A 19,029-nucleotide genomic window follows, 5' to 3' on the forward strand; every position below is an offset into this window, starting at 1 on the left:
GAATCGCGCATCAAACCGAATAGCGACCATCAGTGGGATCGAGATTTTGACGTGAATAAAATGATGTAGTTAATTTTCAAATGGTTGCTGAAACTCCAAAGACCGAACTTTCGATAATCTAGAATCGATACGTAGTTGAAAGATATAGGTGAACAAACGAGATATAAACGGAGAACGAGAGATAAAGCGGACAGACAATAATAAATTTACTCTCCTTTTTTTCTATGGACAAATCTCTGAATTTAAATGAAGCAAGCGTTGAGAAACCGATACTCGAATTACTGCATTGATACGCAGGTAGAAGACTTTAATAGTTCGCGAGTCTCTACATTCATAGCCAATTTATTGCCATGTCATCCTACGCGATGACATCCTTTTTCAGGATCGTCATTGATACATTGTCCCAATTTTATCTGTAGAACTTTTTACGCTCGACTCACCATGCGTAGGCGCCTTCAAGGTCTACTAGTTCGAGTTCACGTTTGTAAAGACCATGTAACTGGCGACAAATTGTCATGACCGATTGAAACGAGAGGCCTTGAGACACGATCGTATAATTGGTGTGTAAGAAAGAATATTTTGGTGATGGCAAACGATGATCGTAACGACGTAAAAGAGTTTAACATAAATCAATATAAAAGGATGTGATGGATATTATGTCGCATACAGATGTGACAATAGCTTAATCCTTTTTTAAATATCCATTAAAAAGAAATTAAAGCTGTAACAAACCTACATTTTTTGCTATTTTTGTATGAAATAAAATTTTATTTTGTGACATCTGCATTTTAAATGTAAGAAGTCAATATCCGTCTCGTTGATTCTATAAATATAAATTGCTAACAATTATCGTCACATATCATTTTAATGTTTCCGATACGATAAATTTTATATAAAGATTCTCATTTAAGTTCCCATTTGCTAAGTCTATAAATGATGACTGTATGGATCATCTTTGCAAGTTTTATATAATATATGGATTTTTTTATTAAATCAACTGAGGTTTACAAAAATAAAAAAATCTTAAGATAGAACCAAAATAATATTTCAGTACTTGGAATTCCAAGAAAACAGCACGCGACATCTGAGGTTCAATGTTGAAAGTGACTGTCCTGGCCGGTTAGTCAGGTTCAACGAACTTAACTTACAGTAGGTACACAGTGATACAGACGGTGATCATTTAAACCCGATAGATCATTGAATTTTTCCATGTTTTAAGCACATACCTGCCACGAGACTCTATTCGTAACGTTATTTGTAGTATCAATAGCATTTCTAGTGGGTAAGGCAGAGTTTTGTAACACTGTGCTAGATTAACTAGTTCACAAACTAGTTTCTTCATATCTTCGTAGGATTTATATAATGTAATAATCTCATATAATGTTAAATAAAAGTATAATATTACACGTGTATTATGTATTACTGACAAATAAAAATCAATTCTTTTCTTCCTCACGTTTTTCTTCTTTTATCTCCTACGTCAATTTTCTTCAGTAGAATAGTAAAATTATTAACTTTGAAATGCGTAAATTAATTTCATTAGGGAAATCTACACTACAATACTCTTCATGACATTCTCTGTATTTTTTATAAGATTTTCCTTCAAAATAATTTTTAGACTCATATTCTTAAAGTGTGTAATCGCCTTTCTTCTTCGCAGAATTAAATTTACTTAAATTTATTTACTTAAATCTTTACTCTTAACTGCATAAATTTCGCAAAGTTATTTTACTTTGTGTCTTTTTACAAATTTTATTACAAAGCCACGCGCCACTTTAAGGGTTCGCTGCATCAATAAATGTATATCATCCGACTCTGGAGTGTGCGTCCATACCCGATACGGAAGATTATACTGCCGCGCTAATAATCGCGCTACCGTTTCTTTCCCATCAACGATCGGCGAACCGCAGGCGGTGCCCTGCTATTCCCCACAAAATATATCTTCCCCTGCGGGCGGTGAGGTGGCACAGGTGACCGGAGGTTGTGACGAGGGGGGAAAGCCCCCTCGTGCACGCCTCGGGGAGCACGACGGGCTGAATTTAACTTGGAACAACCGTATATTTTGTGGTGTTCTGTGCACGGTCAGTGCCCACGCCACAGAACGAATGCCAGGCAACGATCTGCGCTCTCCCGACGGGAACCACGCTGGCTTCGCCCGTACCTTCAGTTTACTATCGTAAGCTCACTCGGACAGGTGAGCGCCGCGCTCACGGCCGATCGAGCGATGACACGGTTCTACGCAAATTCGTTTGTCAGCACCATAATCTCGCGATCGTGAAGAGAATTTGATTTTACCTTACCCACGTTAGGCCTAGAAGTAACGAGGACCATCCAAAAAGTACCATTTACCAAGCAAAAAGAGGTTAAAAAAGAGTTTTGTTCACTGAATGAGATTGTGCAAATTTTCGCTTCTGACTAATCACAGAATGCAAAGGATTTTTCTTCAAACTTGAGTAAATATCTTAACATGGTGATTACTTAAAAAAAGGATATGATTTCTTATAGTGACAGTGATTTGATAATATAATTAAATTATAATAAACCTGCTAATTTCCGTCATTATGTGCGTTATATAATCTACTGAATGGATAATGTATTGAAAAGACGTACTAATCATTGCGACACTTCGATATTTTATCGACGATTTAGTGTGAAATGAATTAAAAAATAGTAATAATAACTAAGTCGATTTAAATGTTTACTGGCACAGTTGGACATGTATAAACACATTTTACACGTTTTGCAATTATGCTAACGCTAGCACTGACAGCGTGTTAAAAGCTGAAGTTACAATAAGACAGTTGTGTGAATAAAAACATTCATTTTCACCGCTGGGACATACTAAACAAATCTGTTCCCGCCATTGTGCTGTACGTCAAACAAAAATTCTGGTGAGTACAAAATACTTTCGAATAAACACTAGTATAATTTTGTACTCGCAAACATAAAAATGATCTAAGCCTTTGTTCTGATGTACATTCAGATTTTTGGATTTTTATGCATTAAAAAATAAAGTATGTTGAAATTCGCAAATATCTTTTAATAATTAGCAGCAGGATATGTTTAAATTACCACATTATGCGGGTTGTTAATATTTCGGATAATAAAATTTTATGAGATTTAATTAATCGATCCACTTGCAAAATTAAAAGGTTTGGTATAAAATCTATTTATCTCTGCATTTTCACGTCATGTTCATATTTTAATAAATTATCCCTTTTATCGGATTTTGATTGGTCGTGGAAAGGTAGAGGCCCGCAATTTTTTAGAAAGTTTCACAGAAATTTTAAAACGTGACATTGACAGACAGCACGTCCATCACAGTCGGCATCCTGGTACGAATTATGCCAGTGTGGAATCTCACGTATCTGACGTGCAATTAATGCTTATCTGACACCACCACTGAAAGTTTAATTCGAGGAATCAACGGTATTGTTCGCCACTCTTTGATAACTGGCCTTGTAATCCGTAAAGGAAGACGTTTCGTATACTTATTATTGTACAATCAATTTTCAACAAACTTCAGTAAGGAGTGAAGGTCTCTCTCTGTCTATCTTTCTCCGCGATTGAAGTAGAAGTTGAAGTTATATTACCTCGATTGTATTACATAATTACATGAAACACGAAAGGGCGAAAATGATATATGTATAGATACTTCTACTATAAAATTTTGATTGATATATTGTAGATATAGGTAAATGAACAAATTTTTTTTATACGTCAAATAAACATTAATTTTAAAAAGTACTACTTGCATATACATACACAAACGCAAAGATGAATTAAAATAAATCTTATTATATAAACATTATTTATTGCGCATCTGTGTAAATATATTTGTATTTTCCTGCGTGCGATTAGCCTTTACATGCCGTGACTTCCGTTTATTACGGAATCAAAATTAAACGTTGAAGCGAAGCTAACCACTGGACAGCGATCGGCGATTGTTAGCACTGACCCAAATTTCTTTATGACGATATATTAATTATTAAACGAGAATGTATATGACGCAAGAATGCAATCACGCTTCAACTTGGCTTATGTATCCTCTTATGGTGTTATGAAATTATATCTCCTCTCGTTAAATAATCGCACACCGCCATTGTATCTCATCATAATTATTCGTACGATGAGATAAGACACGCCGTTAATTTCACTCCCACGAATAATGTTTCGTCGTGCCATAGTATGAAAAGGAAATTCACTTTGCTTATATACTTCGTTCGCACAGTAGCATCTGTTTATTGTCGTAACACCAGATGTAACCGCAGACCGACACAGAGAACTCCGGAATTGGCGAATTTCTGCTGGCGAAATTGCTAATAATTTCTGCGTATATTTTTTTTCGTCTAAAAATTAATTTCTCAAACTCAAATACCACTAAATAGAATAACGGAAAGTTCAGTAATCCCCTTGAAAATAATGTACTTTCTCTTAATTAAAATTAAAAAATTTAAAGTAGAAATGCTTATGCGGGATTTGTTTGAAAGGCTATTACTCTTCTCAGCTTCTTCTCCGTGGACTACCTTAATTTTGCAGCGTTATAAAAACGAAATACGTATCGATATCACAGACAATTGGCGTGTCCGCGCCCACCAAGAAGATCCTTTACACATATGTGTTCATGGTGTAGGGGAGCTCGTCACGCAAGGCACTTCTGTATGGGGTTGGCCAGGCAACAGACAGTATTATGGGTGTATGTCAATATCCCGGACGGTGTTATCATTCGGAAGCATGCATGGCAGGTGTAGGAAATGACGTCACGCACCTCGGGACGGCCCCCCATTGGAAATACGACCTTACCGTCCCTTTATCCGAACCAGCGTGCATAGAGAAAACTTCCTTTATATACAGACACATGTTACTCTTTTTCGGTCAATGCTCACGGGGACTGCTACCGTACGAATAACCTGTGTCGAAAGTAAACACCGACGATTGTCGAACAATAAAATTATCCTGAATTTAAAGCGTTCTATCGATCAATCTTGTCGAAGAATTTCGCTATGCGCGAAGGTAAGTGCAAGTTGTAAAGAAGCCAGAGAAAATTTTAGTCACGCAATCTTCTTCATGCTATGCATTCGAATATTACACTTCTAAGTAGATAAAAGATTAGACGAATCATTATATATAATTAATTGCAATTGATGACTTTCAACAGCAAACAATTTTTGCAACAAAACATACGTAGAATAATATTCTAGTCATTCTAGAGAGATTCTAAAAGAAATCTCTATAATCCAAGCTATTAGCTAGGTGTCCTGCTAGGTTGTCATTTATTATACTAAATAAATAAAATGTATGTTTCAAAGTAATATAATCACTTTAGAAATAAACATAAAAATTGCCCGAATTCAGATCGGAAAGACCTGGTTTACATTATCGCAAATAAAAATCGTGTTACCCGGTATAATTCTTATCAACACTCATCAGAATAAGAAAAGATTCGTTTCCTGTATAGAAGCTACAGTCTTTATTCGTTGAAAATCAGATAGCGCACGTACTTCGTGCACATTTGAATACACGAGTATCCGCACATCGAGAAGCGTCGCACTAGCCTGTTATTTAGCAGAGTCTTAAAAGTCAAGAGCGTGGCCGATACACTCTGTTGGCAAGAAGAGCACCGTTCGGTGTGCTCACTCAGTGTTCCTTAAGTGTCAAACTATCTTAAAGAAGAATTCTTACACGAACACGGGTCAGTGCGAACGTTCCTTCCGCGTATCTCTGCCAAGCTTTGTTAGACAGTGTCTTCAAACTATCGAATATCTTTAACTATAGGTTTCTTAAGTAATTTAAAATTAATTTTTCCTTATAAAAAAAATGACATTGTTATATTCCCTAACTTTCAAATTTTCAAGATCATATATTCTCTTGTAGAACTTTACATTAAAATAAAATTTATCTAGAATTAATTAGACATTATTTAAGTCTATTAGACGTTTAAAATGTCTTTTATTGATATAATCGGAGTTGGCTCGTTTCGAATCGTAACACTTTCTCGCCTGAGAATGCAATATTATATCATCACTTTATCAGCCGAGTAAGATCCTAGGAGGATCAAGCTATTAGATATATCTTGCGTAATGTGAGTACTTGGGGTTAGTTGGGAAAATCACTCTTTTAATTAATTGCGTACGGCACAATTTAAGAGCCGTGAGAAAACGTCGTTTCTTCCGCGGTAAGCTTTCACTCCGGTTTAATCTCCGTGATCGTTCGCGGCGAGATACTCTTGACATTGCATCAAGACGACGTTTTACCGAGGAGAAAGCAACCACTCAGCGTGAATACCGGTTTACCAGTTATCAAACTAAATGCAACAAGTAAATAGACTGCGTATGAGTAAATAAAATGTATGTCAAAGTTTACAAAATGTAAAAGATGCGTAATAAAAATACTATGAAATATGTAGTATGATATTTTTTATGTATCAATCTATAATCAATGATAATATGTCACATTCTTAGCTCATATTATTGTAGATTATTTAGATTAAGTATTCGTCTATTTAATCAATTTAATAATTCATATATTTGACTGCTCAATATGTCTATATTTTTTATGACATAATTTTTTACTCATTTAAAGTAACGTTTTTGTTAATAAATTGCACATTTATACATTGATTTCAGAGCACTAAGAAGTGAAAGATTCTACGAGAAGGAACATGTCGATTACAAGTATCGTTCGATCAAGATGACGTCGGATAAGCAAACGAGTTCGTCCTCCTGGCTGTTGCGATCATGTAAAAGAAGCCGGTTTAAAATAGAATTGTTGTACTTCATATTTGGATATTTGTTGACGTATTGCTCGGCTAGAAACAATCCTCCTAGATTTCTTATAGACGGACAAACAGAAATTGTCCTCAGACTGAAGGAGGGGCCTGAGACTCCGATTGGTAAAGATAATAAGCATCCTTTTTAGAAAAGACTACACTACTCTCAAAGAGCGTTCAATTAAATAAATTTCTATATATAATAAGCAAGCATTAGTATATATGGCTATAGCTTTTATTAAGTAAACAATCGAATAGAACTTTATGATCGATTAATTCATAGTGAAAGACGGGCGCGTCTTCATGCATACTTGCGCCGGTTGGTTACGGATCACAAAACTTATTACTAGTCTAATGCACCGATTTTCAAGCACCGTTGTATAAACCGTTGCTGCTTTGTTTTTAATATGCGAATAAGATTATAAAAATTAATGCTTTTCTTTATGACTCTTTTTCGCTCTCAACATTCTTCTTACAACTTTCTCTTTCTCTCTCTTTAAATATAAGTTAACAAAGTTATAAAATTCATTCTTGAATAATCTCTATTGATTGTCTTTTTAAGATTACACTAAATTCTTCTCGTTATTTTCTTCTATATGACCATGACATTTTTCATTTATTGTACATAAATAAAGGCTAAATTTATTAAAAAATTATTTACAGGTAGCCTAATTTACAAGCTCAGAGGTATCGATCAAGATAATGATATACTGACTTTTGGCGTTCGAGATCAGCCTGGTAGTGACGTGATTCGAGTCGAAAATTTCGGTTTCAGTGAAGCCAACATTTACTTAAATAAGTTGCTGGACAGAGAGGTAAATCTACGTTCTAAATAATTTTTAATTCATCAAAATTATGAGAAGGCATTTATAGCAAAGAACAAAATTTTTTCTAAGTTATTATATCAAAAATTGTGAAGAAAAAACTAGATCTTAACAACTGCTCGTCTTAACAACAAATATAAACTTTGTCAAGTGAGAGCCATTAAGCAACACAACTAGAGAAGCAAAAATAACGCAGGAAGAGATACCGCAATAATTCTTACGTTGTCCCATCACTGCTATTTCTGTTTTGCACGAGCAATTTACCTTTTCTTCGGATCACAACTTCAATATTACAGTCCAACAAACCATTAAAGAGAAATTTAAGTATCAGCAGCGAAGACAAACGTAATTTACCGATCATCTTTACGAGGATTCACTTCGCAAAGCTGTCATTTGTAGCCGTCATCAGTGCACGCATAAAATAACGCATCCGAGATTAACTTTCTATCGGTGATGGTGCTCGCGTTCGAATTATAATAATCATCGTGTGTGCGATGCAATTTTTTAAAACCTACATCGATTTCATCGAATCCTATACAAACTTGGTTTAAATTATATTTTATCTCTTATACTTTGCTCTTCCTTAATCTCAATATATCAAACAATTTGTATATACGACATCTTTTAAATATAAATTCCATTTTATCAGTTGACATTATATTTCAGAATAGAATCCTATTTATTATAATATTTTATACATATATATTCTTATATATATATGTATTTTAATATAGACCTTATGTACGTGTATATTCTGATTCTTTAAATGTTTTTGGTATTACACAACATGAAAATTAATAACATAAAATTATAAAAAAAATTATATCTTGAATTCTGACAAGAATTATAGATCGTCTAAAGCGGGTTTAATCTAATATTAAACGTATATTATTTGCGCTTTATCAGACAAGAGACGAATATGCACTCGTGTTAACATTGACGGATGGAAGATTGGGGGAGGGAAATTTCATCACGCAAAGTCTGCTGCTTTTGGTCGAGGACATTAATGACAATGTCCCGGTTTTTCGTCCACATCCTACCTCGTTAACACTTCGGGAGGATTCACGCCCGGGTATTTTAACAACGGTGGAAGCTACCGACGCCGATTTGGGTGCTCATGGTCAAGTGGTGTATTACCTTCAGGAGTTGGATGGCGATAACAACGTTTTCAGTATATCGACCGTCAATGGCAAGGGCGTTATACGCTTAGTGGGTTCTTTGGATTACGAACGAAAGTATCTGTATCAACTGCGGGTCTTGGCTGTAGATCGTGCAATAAATGAAAAGGTATTTTTTATTTAAATGAGCATAATCATTCTTTATTAAATATGTTAAATATTTATCAATTTCGTAAGTTATAAGAAAAATGGGCGCAATTATTTCATTTTTTTGTAAACATAGCTTGATATTCTACATGTATATTATCGGTATACATCTTATCTTAATTGAATAAGCGTTTGTTAAAAGTTTTAAAAATTATAAGGATATTATATAACAAAACGCGATACGCGCGGACATTACGTAGATAAAACCCGCACGATATATGATTACTGAATAGTTCAATGACTTTTCCCTGTAAAGTCAAGCGCAGTGAAGGGTGAACAATGCCAGAAGATAACTATCTACATAAGCGTCATTACAGTTATTTATTATAGCCATTTCTTCCAGGCAACTTCCTGTAAGGTAGTTTACTTATACTTAATTATTCTAGATAAGTGCTTAATCATTCTTTCCTACTAGGTAAATACGGGAACGACGGCGATTTTGATTAAAGTACAGGATGTGGAGGACCAACCGCCGGAATTCATAGCCATGACGCCTGTTGCAAGGATTAGCGAAAATGTCAGGATTGGTACATCTGTTTTACAAGGTCAGCATTATATCTCGTGAATAAAACAACGTCGAAACTATTTCCAATTGCGGAATCTAATTTTAATTATAATTTAACGTAATAACAGAATAAATGAATAAATAACTTCATGCATAATAAAATTCATTTATAATGAAATTCATTCATAATGATGCTGCTTAATTAAGACAAAAAATTAACCGAGATACTGTAATGGTCAGTTTGCAGCCAATTAATTTAGAATTTCATTTTTCGACATACTTCAACACATGCGGACGCACGCAACGATATGCGTGTGCGCACGTATAAAACTTCTGCCTTTAAACGCTGCAACAATTATAAATCTAAGCGTATCGCTCTAATAATCGGATAATCGTGATACGTGCTTTGCTCTATTACGACGGAAGAATAATGCGAGAAAAGTACGATCGCGAAGAGCTATGAACCGTTGTTCCTTCATTACTTTAAAACTGGGATAGCCATAAACTGGCACCCTCAGGCGTTAGATAGCTGAAACATTGAATGAACTGTGATCGTACATTTTGCGCTTTGTTTTGTGGACTCGCCTAAGATAAGGATTAATTCTACTCTATTGATTCTTCAAATATTGAACGTCAATCGCTTTCAAAGACTATGACTTGTGACCTCGATATTTTCAGTGATTGCGGGAGATTCCGTATATAAAATTATGTGGCTCTAATGATCCGACAATAAATCTCGTTGCAGTTCGTGCTGTGGATGGTGATAAGGGGATAAACAACAAGGTGATTTATAGCATTACGAAGGGACCGAGATATCTGTTCGATATTGATGCGACTTCCGGCGTCGTATTCACGAGAGCGCAATTGGATAGAGAGGCCGAGGAAAATAGCGATGGCACTTTCATTCTCGAAATTACAGTTAAGGAAGTGTCGAAGATTAATCCACCGCCATCTGTCAGCACCGAGGTGACCATTATCCTCACCGACGTAAATGACGAAACGCCGACATTTCGAAGTATGCTATACCATGCCGAAATAAACGAGAACGCGCCGGAAAATACGCCAGCCAATTTCATTGGCGATGCTGTACCAGAAATTTTTGATCATGACTTGGTAAGTTGAAAGTAGTGAGAAAAATTGTTATTTTTTAAATAGACTTGTGACATCCATGCCGAAGAAAATTAGCGTTTAAAAATGCTGCTTTCTTGCAAAATAAATAATTTCCTCTTACTGAATTTTGAGAATGTTGCTTGCAAGTGCACTGAATTGTTTTTTAGGGTTCCAATGGCACGTTTCGAATATTTATCGAAGGCGATGGTGGAATATTTGATGTAACACCGTATCGTGGGATTAATGAAGCGCCGTTTTTAATACGCGTTAAGGATTCGAGTAAACTGGATTTTGAAAAAATATCTGGTAAAGTCATACATTCGTTTTCTTTATTATAATTAAACTAGCCACCGTATTGTAAAATTAACATTGAAATATTAACGTTACGTTTCGTACTATGCCACGTGTAAAACTTACGGATTTGATTCTTGCAGTGGTAAACTTTACTCTCGTCGCGAAAGAAATCACGCCGGTATCGCCGAAGTATAGCGCGGTACCGGTTACAGTCTTTATAAAGGATCAAAATGATAATTATCCCGAGTTCACGAAAAGTATCTACGACGTGTCGATACCAGAGAATTGCGCCGAGGGCACGACCGTGGCTTGGATACAGGCTTTGGACGGAGACAGCGGTAACTTTGGAACGCATGGAATACGATATACAACTTTAGGCGGTAGCATTGCACATGCGTAAGATAATAAATTATCAAAATAATTCTTAAAAATCACGTTATACTTTACAATTTCGTCATATATGTATAGTTTTCTGTGTTAATAAATCAACGAAAAAAATTAAATAGGATTAAGAAGAGAGACTCTTTGTCCAGTATAACAGAAAATCAATATAAGACATTAATAAAGTAATAAAACTTTACGATAGTAAATTAACTTTTGTCATAGATTGTCGATGGACCCTCTCACCGGCGTGGTAACGGTTAAGCATCCTGGGCCCAGTTTCGATCGAGAACTAGTTTCTCGGCATTATCTCACCGTCGAGGCGCGAGACAATCTTGGAAAAGGGAATCGCAACGCCGCGCAATTGATAATTAATATTGATGACGTTAACGACAACGCTCCTATATTTCTACAAAATAAATACGAGGCAGTGTTGTTGGAGAATGAAGATCACTTTGAGTCGCCTTTGGTCGTCGAAGCGTCCGACAACGATTTAAATGGTTAGACCAGCGTTTAATAAATAAAAAAAAAACACGAATAAAACGTATATCTCTATCTACGATGTGTCACACTTACATATCTGTCCAGGGACGCGAAACAGTGAGATAGTCTACACTTTGGTATCAAGCGAATTCTCTCGAAATTTCACCATCGATCCGAAACGTGGCATTGTTACACCCACCCGTCCCCTGGATTACGAGGCTCTGCCTATCAATCAGGGACACAAAGAAACGATCATACGTCAGTTAAGATTGACAGTGAGAGCCAGAGATATGGGTACACCGAGTCTGACGTCTGAGGTTCCTCTGATTATTTACTTGAGAGACGTTAACGATAATGCTCCGGTTTTCGAGAGAGCTTTGTATAAGAGAAATATTCCTGAGGATTTGCCAGGTGGCACAAGCATTGTACAAGTACGTATATAATATTAGATACTTTATGTAATACGTCGCAAAGTTGTAGATATAAGTTTCTGAATTGCATGGAAAATTAAAAACACGAAAAAGACTGATGAGTAAATAAATGTTATCGCGGAAATAAACGATGAATAAAGAATTGTTCCTATAGGTGAAAGCTTGGGACAAAGATCTGTCGTCGCCGAATAATAAGTTAGTCTATCGAATTCAGAGCGGAGCCGGAGACAAGTTCGTAATTAGCCCCGAGACAGGCGTGATCCGAGTTGCGCCGGGCTCGAACTTGGATCCGGATCTTACGTCGCCGAAAACCACGAGATACAACTTAAACGTTATCGCCATCGACAGCGGTACGGAAATTCAACGGACGGCCGAGGTTCTCGTGAATATCACGATCCTAGACGTCAATAATAAACCACCCGTTTTCATCGATCCCGGGACTGTCACTATCAGAGAAAACACTCAGGTATGTTATCAGACGTCTGTCTGCTGCTGTCTAAATTCTATTAATAAGCAAATGACTTTAGGTCGGTGCCTATGTTCATCGCATAGTGGCGCAAGATCCGGATGTAGCGCCGATTCTACGTTATCGCGTAGATCCCAATTCATCGGAGGCACGAAATGAGGAGGGTACTTTGATCAAAGTGCAAGAATATGACTATCTAGCAGCGCTAGAGTTAAACGCGGTGGATGGCTTGCTACGCATAGTAAAGCTATTAGATAGGGAGCGAGTAGAAACCATCAGATTGGGACTTGTTGTCGAGGACTTGGCAGCAGTAAGAGGCTTGCAAACTGCATCCGGTTAGTTTTTAGTTTTAAAAGTAATTTTAAATGTGATGGGGTCTTCCTTCAAATTTTTCCGCAAAAGTGTTTTCGAAATGTTTCTAAAAGTTTTCTATCATAAAAGTATTTTACTAAAACGCTATTATACACAAAATGTTTGCAGCCACGCTGAGTATAATTATCGAGGATGAAAATGACAATAATCCAAAGTTTCGGAGACCATTTTATAGGCGTTCTGTTACTGAAAACAGTAAAAATGGTGTCAATATCGCTGGTATTGTTGCCGACGACGCTGATAAAAATCGTAGCATTACGTATTCCTTACAAGGCCCAAAAGAGATCACTGAACTCGTGCATTTAGATCCTGAGACCGGAGAAATGGTCGTCGCTAACAAAATCGACAGAGAAGTGTACTCGTGGCTGAATTTAACTGTTAAAGCCACGGACTCTGGAATTCCACCTCGGTAAGAGTTATACAACTAAATAATTATTAGGTTATTATATTATATATATGAATCTGCGTTAATTTCTCTAGACGTGTACAATTATCTTTTCGCTTCGTTACATTATTATATTTAATTAGAAATTTATTATTAATTAAATAATAATTTTCTAGCACTACATGTAATAATATTTCAGCATTATTTTTCTATTATGTATGTCTCAAACTAATTAAATTTTGCAGATCAAGTTTATCGGAAGTATACGTTCAAGTTTTGGACGAAAACGACAATAATCCGTATTTCATCTCGAATGTCAGTAGTGTAACTGTTATGGAGAATTCAAAAATTGGCACGGAAATCACTGTAATACAGGCGGCAGATTCTGATAGTGGGGATTACGGAAAAATCACTTATCTTTTGGACAGAATATCATCTCAGGTAGAAAACGCTAATGACATAGAAATTTTTATAATAATTCTACATTTACTTTGCAACGTGCCTCAGCAATATTTAGCTTTATTGTCGCAGTCAATACAAAGCCGGTGTAATGTAATGACTATGTATCAATGTATATATACAACTTATTATTACAGTCGACTATTATTTTCAACAGGGGACTTTCGCCATTCACTCAGAAACAGGATCGCTGACAGTTGCTGATGTCCTGGATTGGGAGAATAGACATAGTTATGTTTTGGTCATAGAAGCGTGGGATAATTATCAATTTGGTTATACAGCAGGGGAGTCTCGAAACGCGTTTAAGCAAATCCAGTATGCAATATTTCTCGATTTATTAATAATAAATATAATTTTTATTTGATTTTAATTTTAAACTGTACCTAAGTCGTTTAGATGGTATCATTGTAAAACAGAAGATATTGTTTTAGAGTTACAGTCATTGACGTGAATGACAATGCTCCGAAAATGGATATACCTCAAGACTGCATCTCGATATCTGAATTTCATGACATACGGGACTTGATTTACATTATAAAAGTGAAGGATGCTGATGATCCGACAACGCCGAATGGACGCGTTATGATCAGGATCACTTCGGGCAACGAATTAGGTGCGCAATTAATTTTTGAATATTGCTCGATAAAATATAATATTTCGCACTGTATAATGCAAACATGCTATATACATATATTCTAAAATTTATGAAATTCTGATACAATTAGCATATCTTTTTAAATATTAAATATATATAAAATGGATTTCGAATATAATATTGATGAAATTGTGATCAACAGGTTTATTTATATTGGAGCAAACTGATTATTGGACAGCAAAGATAAAAGCTGCGCAGCCATTGAGAGGAAAGTTTGGGAATTATACGTTGAACGTTGAAGCACACGATTTGGGAACACCATCTAATAAGGATAATGGAATTTTGAAAATTTGCGTCACAGATTACAACGATAATCCCCCTTTGTTCGTCAGTCCCCAGCACAATACCACTATCCGTGTTCCAGAGGTTCGTGTTTCTGGCTAATTTGCATAATGCTGTACTTCTAATGCGCATGAAATAGCGTTAATGATGTTAATGAAACGATTTCAGAACATAACAATAGGAAGTACGATTATTCAAATTGAGGCGAGAGATGCCGATACGGGATTAAACGGCGATGTGCATTATCGTTTAAAGCAGGATCTCGCGGGCCACTGGAAAACTTTCCGCATCGACGAGAAAACCGGCATGATATCCTTAAAATTACCGCTCGATAGAGAGACGCAAAAATTATACGAGGTATGCAAACACATGATTTAAAGTAAATTTTATTTCTTTTCAATTATTTTATGCATCTTTTCGTGAATAAAATTAACGAAGTATTCCCGATATAGATACGCGTCGAAGCATACGATTTGGGTACCCCGACGCCTTTAAGTTCAGATCTCGATCTAATTATTTATGTGCGGAATATCAACGATTTCGAGCCGCAATTTTCAGTGAGCGTTTTTCATATTAATTTCACGGAGGAACAGCCGCCAGGATCGGAGATGGTGTTACTTCCAGAAACGTTTGACAATGACGACGTTGACGATTTGGAAGATCCTCCCACTCAAGTTTGTTATTTCATAGTTGGCGGAAACGACGACGAACTGTTCGTTTTAGATATTTATAAACATGAACTTGGCGTGAGTCTCTTATTAAATAATATATTGATCAAATATATTTTCCAAAAGTTCATATTTTTCATCTCGTGGTGACTTGAGGAGAATTGATATTATATTTATCGTTTAGACTGCTAAATTGCTGGATAGAGAACAGCAAGAAGAACATGTATTACTTATTAAAGCAACGGAGGATTGCAAGACCGTACCGGAAAATGAAACGACATTCGACAAGACTGACGCCACTTTATTACAAGTCGTCGTAAGGGTTGACGACATTAATGATAATGCGCCGCAATTTATTAAAGATGTTTTTACGGGTGGTGTTACCACTGAAGCCGACTTTGGCACGCAATTTATGCATGTGAAGGTAACTTTATATTACTAATATTGCCTTACGTATAACTCTCTTGTTGCTGCATCTTTTAACATTATAGTTAATAGCATTAATTAGTATTTCTTATATATGTTTAATGCTTTTAAATGCATTTAATACGAAAATGTATATTGTAGGCAATTGACGCGGATGCTGGTGACAATGCTGTACTCAGTTATTATCAAGTAGGCAAAATTCACATGACGTTAACTGAAGGCTTCGAAGATATGCAACTGCAACCTTTTCTAGTAAATAAGGATGATGGAGCAGTGAGTCTGAATTTCGATCCTCAACGAGGGATGAAGGGCTACTTTGATTTCATGGTATTCTTATTTTAGTATATATTATTTTGATAAAATCGATACATCTCTTCTGTATGCGCAAACAAACAATGCTACACTTTCGATCTTTTCTGTTATAATTTATATCTTATTTTATTTAATAAAAATATATAAGTTAAATAAGATATTGCTTGTGTATAAAATATTGTATAAATATAGGTACTCGTTAACGATACGTATGGCTTGCAAGATACTGCGAGAGTTTTTATCTATTTATTACGGGAGGATCAAAGAGTTCGTTTTGTTCTCCGTCAACATCCGCCAGAAGTCCGAAGTCGAATTGAGACTTTCCAAGAGTAAGTGTAACATATTTCGTACTTGTATTAGGTATAGTGATATCAAGCAAAAAGTTATAAATTTTCATTAAAATAAAGAAATAATTATTTAACTAATAGCAGATATTTATAAGAAAATTAATTATAGTTTATTGGTGATATACTGTCACTGTAACATACAGATCTTATGCAAAGTATGATAAAATAAAATATTTCCGATTATTTTTTCAATATAATTTCTTCAAATTTTTAAATAGTGAGTTAGAACACATCAAACTTTAAAGTAATATCTGAAGCAAACATCTAAATTTTCCATTCACAGAGTCCTGGGTAACGTCACTAGTGCTATAATTAACGTTGACGAATATAAAGTTCATGAAAATCAAGACGGTTCCGTAGATAGAACGAAAACAGATTTATATTTGCACCTGGTGAATCGTCGGGACAATTCGATTCTCGAGGTATCCGAGGTCCTCGAATTGGTCGACAGGAACATCGAGAAACTCGACAATCTATTCAAGGAGTTCAACGTCCTCGATACGCAGCCAGCAAAGCCCGAACCGATTATACAGTACGAACAAGCTGGAACGACTTTCTGGCTTCTCACGTTGACCCTATTTCTAGGGGCTCTACTGATTCTGTGTGTCGCTTTATGTTTGTCCCAAAGGGCGTCTTTCCGAAGGCAATTGAAAGCGGCGAACGCATCACCGTTCGGTAATTTATAACACAAATAACTATTTCTACTAACTCTGCTCCGTTCTCTTTCTGGCTATTGCCTACCACTTATTGGGAGAGGACCTCTGTAAAGTTATATAATGCTCTGTTTTTAGAATTTCAATATAATTGACATAATTCTGACTCTCCCATGAAAATTTTTAAAAAGACTTTTGGCAGTTAAATATCTGCAAGTAAATATTTCTGATAATTTTTGTCGCAACCTTATTTCCAATGTTATAATATTAAAATCAATTTATTTTCATATTATATCTCAGGTGCGTCGGACTCGGAATTTATTAGAAGTCCTGGTCGCGTTCCAAATACGAACAAACACAGCGTCGAAGGATCGAATCCAATATGGATGCACGCTTATGAAAACGAATGGTTTAAGAGCGACGAGTCATTCAGCCATACGTCCGAAAGAGATTCCCTCGACGAGAACGCACTTAATAATGAAGAGATGATGAATGAAGCTAATACAAACCAAAGAGCTGAGGATAAACCATATTACATAGAGCCAAGAGTTTCAACTATTTCTAGGTATTAAGCTATTCTCCTGTTACAGCTTAATCTTGAGTGAAACCAATTTCATTTTGGGAAATTGAAAATAACCACCATAGAGATATTATATATCAATAATAATTACGATAAATATGTATTACGATTAATATGTACAATGCACGGCGCATAATCCATTACATATATTTTTTTTACCATTACAGTGTGGAAAGTATCGATATTCAAAATAATTTTAATAGAAATTCACCGATTTACTCAGGACAAAATACGATTGTTAATCCCCTAGGAAAGAAGATCGAAACAACGGAATTATAACAAATCAATAAGTATTGAGGTCACGCGTGATTCACGCTACCTATGCCACTGAATATTCTTTAAATGCAGAATAAAACCCGGGATTATTTTGTACATAATTACGTTGCATAAACAACTAGAAAATAGAATAACTTCTCATTGACTGTTGTAACTTTAGAGATTCCTGCAAATTATTTATTGTAGCAGATTCAGCATGTAAAATATAATTAATTCATATTTGATATCTATTTTTATGAATGAATTGATATGTATGACAAGAGATATTTTATTATTATAATGAGTGCTGAATTTTTTGAACGATTTAATTTACATCTTAATATCAGTCAACGTCGACTACTTGCACAACGACTTATTGTACAAAAAATTTTTGTACACCTTTGTATTTTTTATAGTCAAATAAATGATTTTTTTCAGTAAGTTCTGTATTCCTATTTCCTAAACAAAATCCTTTTCTCGGTTTAAAAAGAAGAAGTAAAACCGCGCTAATAGATACAGTTAATCGCGTTAATTATTTTTTACACGACTTCTGACAGTAGTCGAACGCCTGACATACATATATGACAGAAAATTAAAGAGTCCGAACAATGACCGAGGTATTATACGCACAGAGCAGCAGGTCACGGGTTGAAAAGTTAGGTAGCCGAGGAAACGGTTACCTATTCTCTTATCGTCTTCCTGAACGTCAGGGTTGCGTGCAACCTCATGCTAATCCAAAGCAGCTATATAACCGACCGGTCAGTGGTCGACCTCACCCAGGTACAACCCTCTTTAAGGCGTTATGGCGTCCTTTGCCCTTTCCATATACATCCGCAATTATGGTGGCGTATGTTCCATCGACGAAAAGTTATCGTCCGGCAATAATACTATTAAAATTCAAAAATGTTTTAAGAACTTTGCATGCGTATAAATCTACAGCTGTATTTAATCAATCCATGTTTTTTTTGTTTGCAAATGTAATTTTCGTTTAAAACGTAAAAATAACAGTCAACAATTGAAACAATAATAATAAAATATAAAAATTTT

At 35.5% G+C, this 19,029-nt stretch overlaps 2 protein-coding genes across 9 annotated transcripts in view; one reads left to right on the forward strand and one right to left on the reverse strand.

Moving 5' to 3' along the window:
- LOC139820018 (EGFR adapter protein) overlaps positions 1–19,029 on the reverse strand; it is a 111,684-nt gene that overhangs the window by 66,958 nt on the left and 25,697 nt on the right. The gene's annotated exons all lie outside the window — the stretch shown is intronic.
- Cad88c (cadherin 88C) lies at positions 1,948–18,382 on the forward strand. The gene is made up of 25 exons (XM_071791073.1): positions 1,948–2,891; positions 6,627–6,892; positions 7,433–7,584; positions 8,500–8,880; positions 9,334–9,463; positions 10,169–10,536; positions 10,701–10,839; positions 10,968–11,223; positions 11,434–11,708; positions 11,797–12,122; positions 12,277–12,588; positions 12,650–12,923; positions 13,069–13,369; positions 13,591–13,786; positions 13,962–14,119; positions 14,236–14,417; positions 14,602–14,825; positions 14,910–15,098; positions 15,194–15,487; positions 15,594–15,833; positions 15,977–16,162; positions 16,340–16,476; positions 16,778–17,169; positions 17,448–17,712; positions 17,895–18,382. The coding sequence occupies exons 2-25, from the start codon at positions 6,691–6,693 to the stop codon at positions 18,004–18,006; spliced, it is 5,691 nt and encodes a 1,896-aa protein (XP_071647174.1). The 5' UTR covers positions 1,948–2,891; positions 6,627–6,690; the 3' UTR covers positions 18,007–18,382.

Source organism: Temnothorax longispinosus, chromosome 10 (assembly GCF_030848805.1).
Source record: "Temnothorax longispinosus isolate EJ_2023e chromosome 10, Tlon_JGU_v1, whole genome shotgun sequence".
Taxonomy (NCBI): Eukaryota; Metazoa; Arthropoda; class Insecta; order Hymenoptera; family Formicidae; genus Temnothorax; species Temnothorax longispinosus.

Excerpts from the sequence above, each read along its gene's own strand:
- Cad88c (XM_071791073.1), top strand. The coding sequence starts at position 6,691 with ATGACGTCGGATAAGCAAACGAGTTCGTCCTCCTGGCTGTTGCGATCA. Across the intron at positions 11,709-11,796 it reads GTCCGACAACGATTTAAATG|GGACGCGAAACAGTGAGATA; the intron begins GTTAGACCAGCG and ends ATATCTGTCCAG. Across the intron at positions 12,123-12,276 it reads GTGGCACAAGCATTGTACAA|GTGAAAGCTTGGGACAAAGA; the intron begins GTACGTATATAA and ends TTGTTCCTATAG.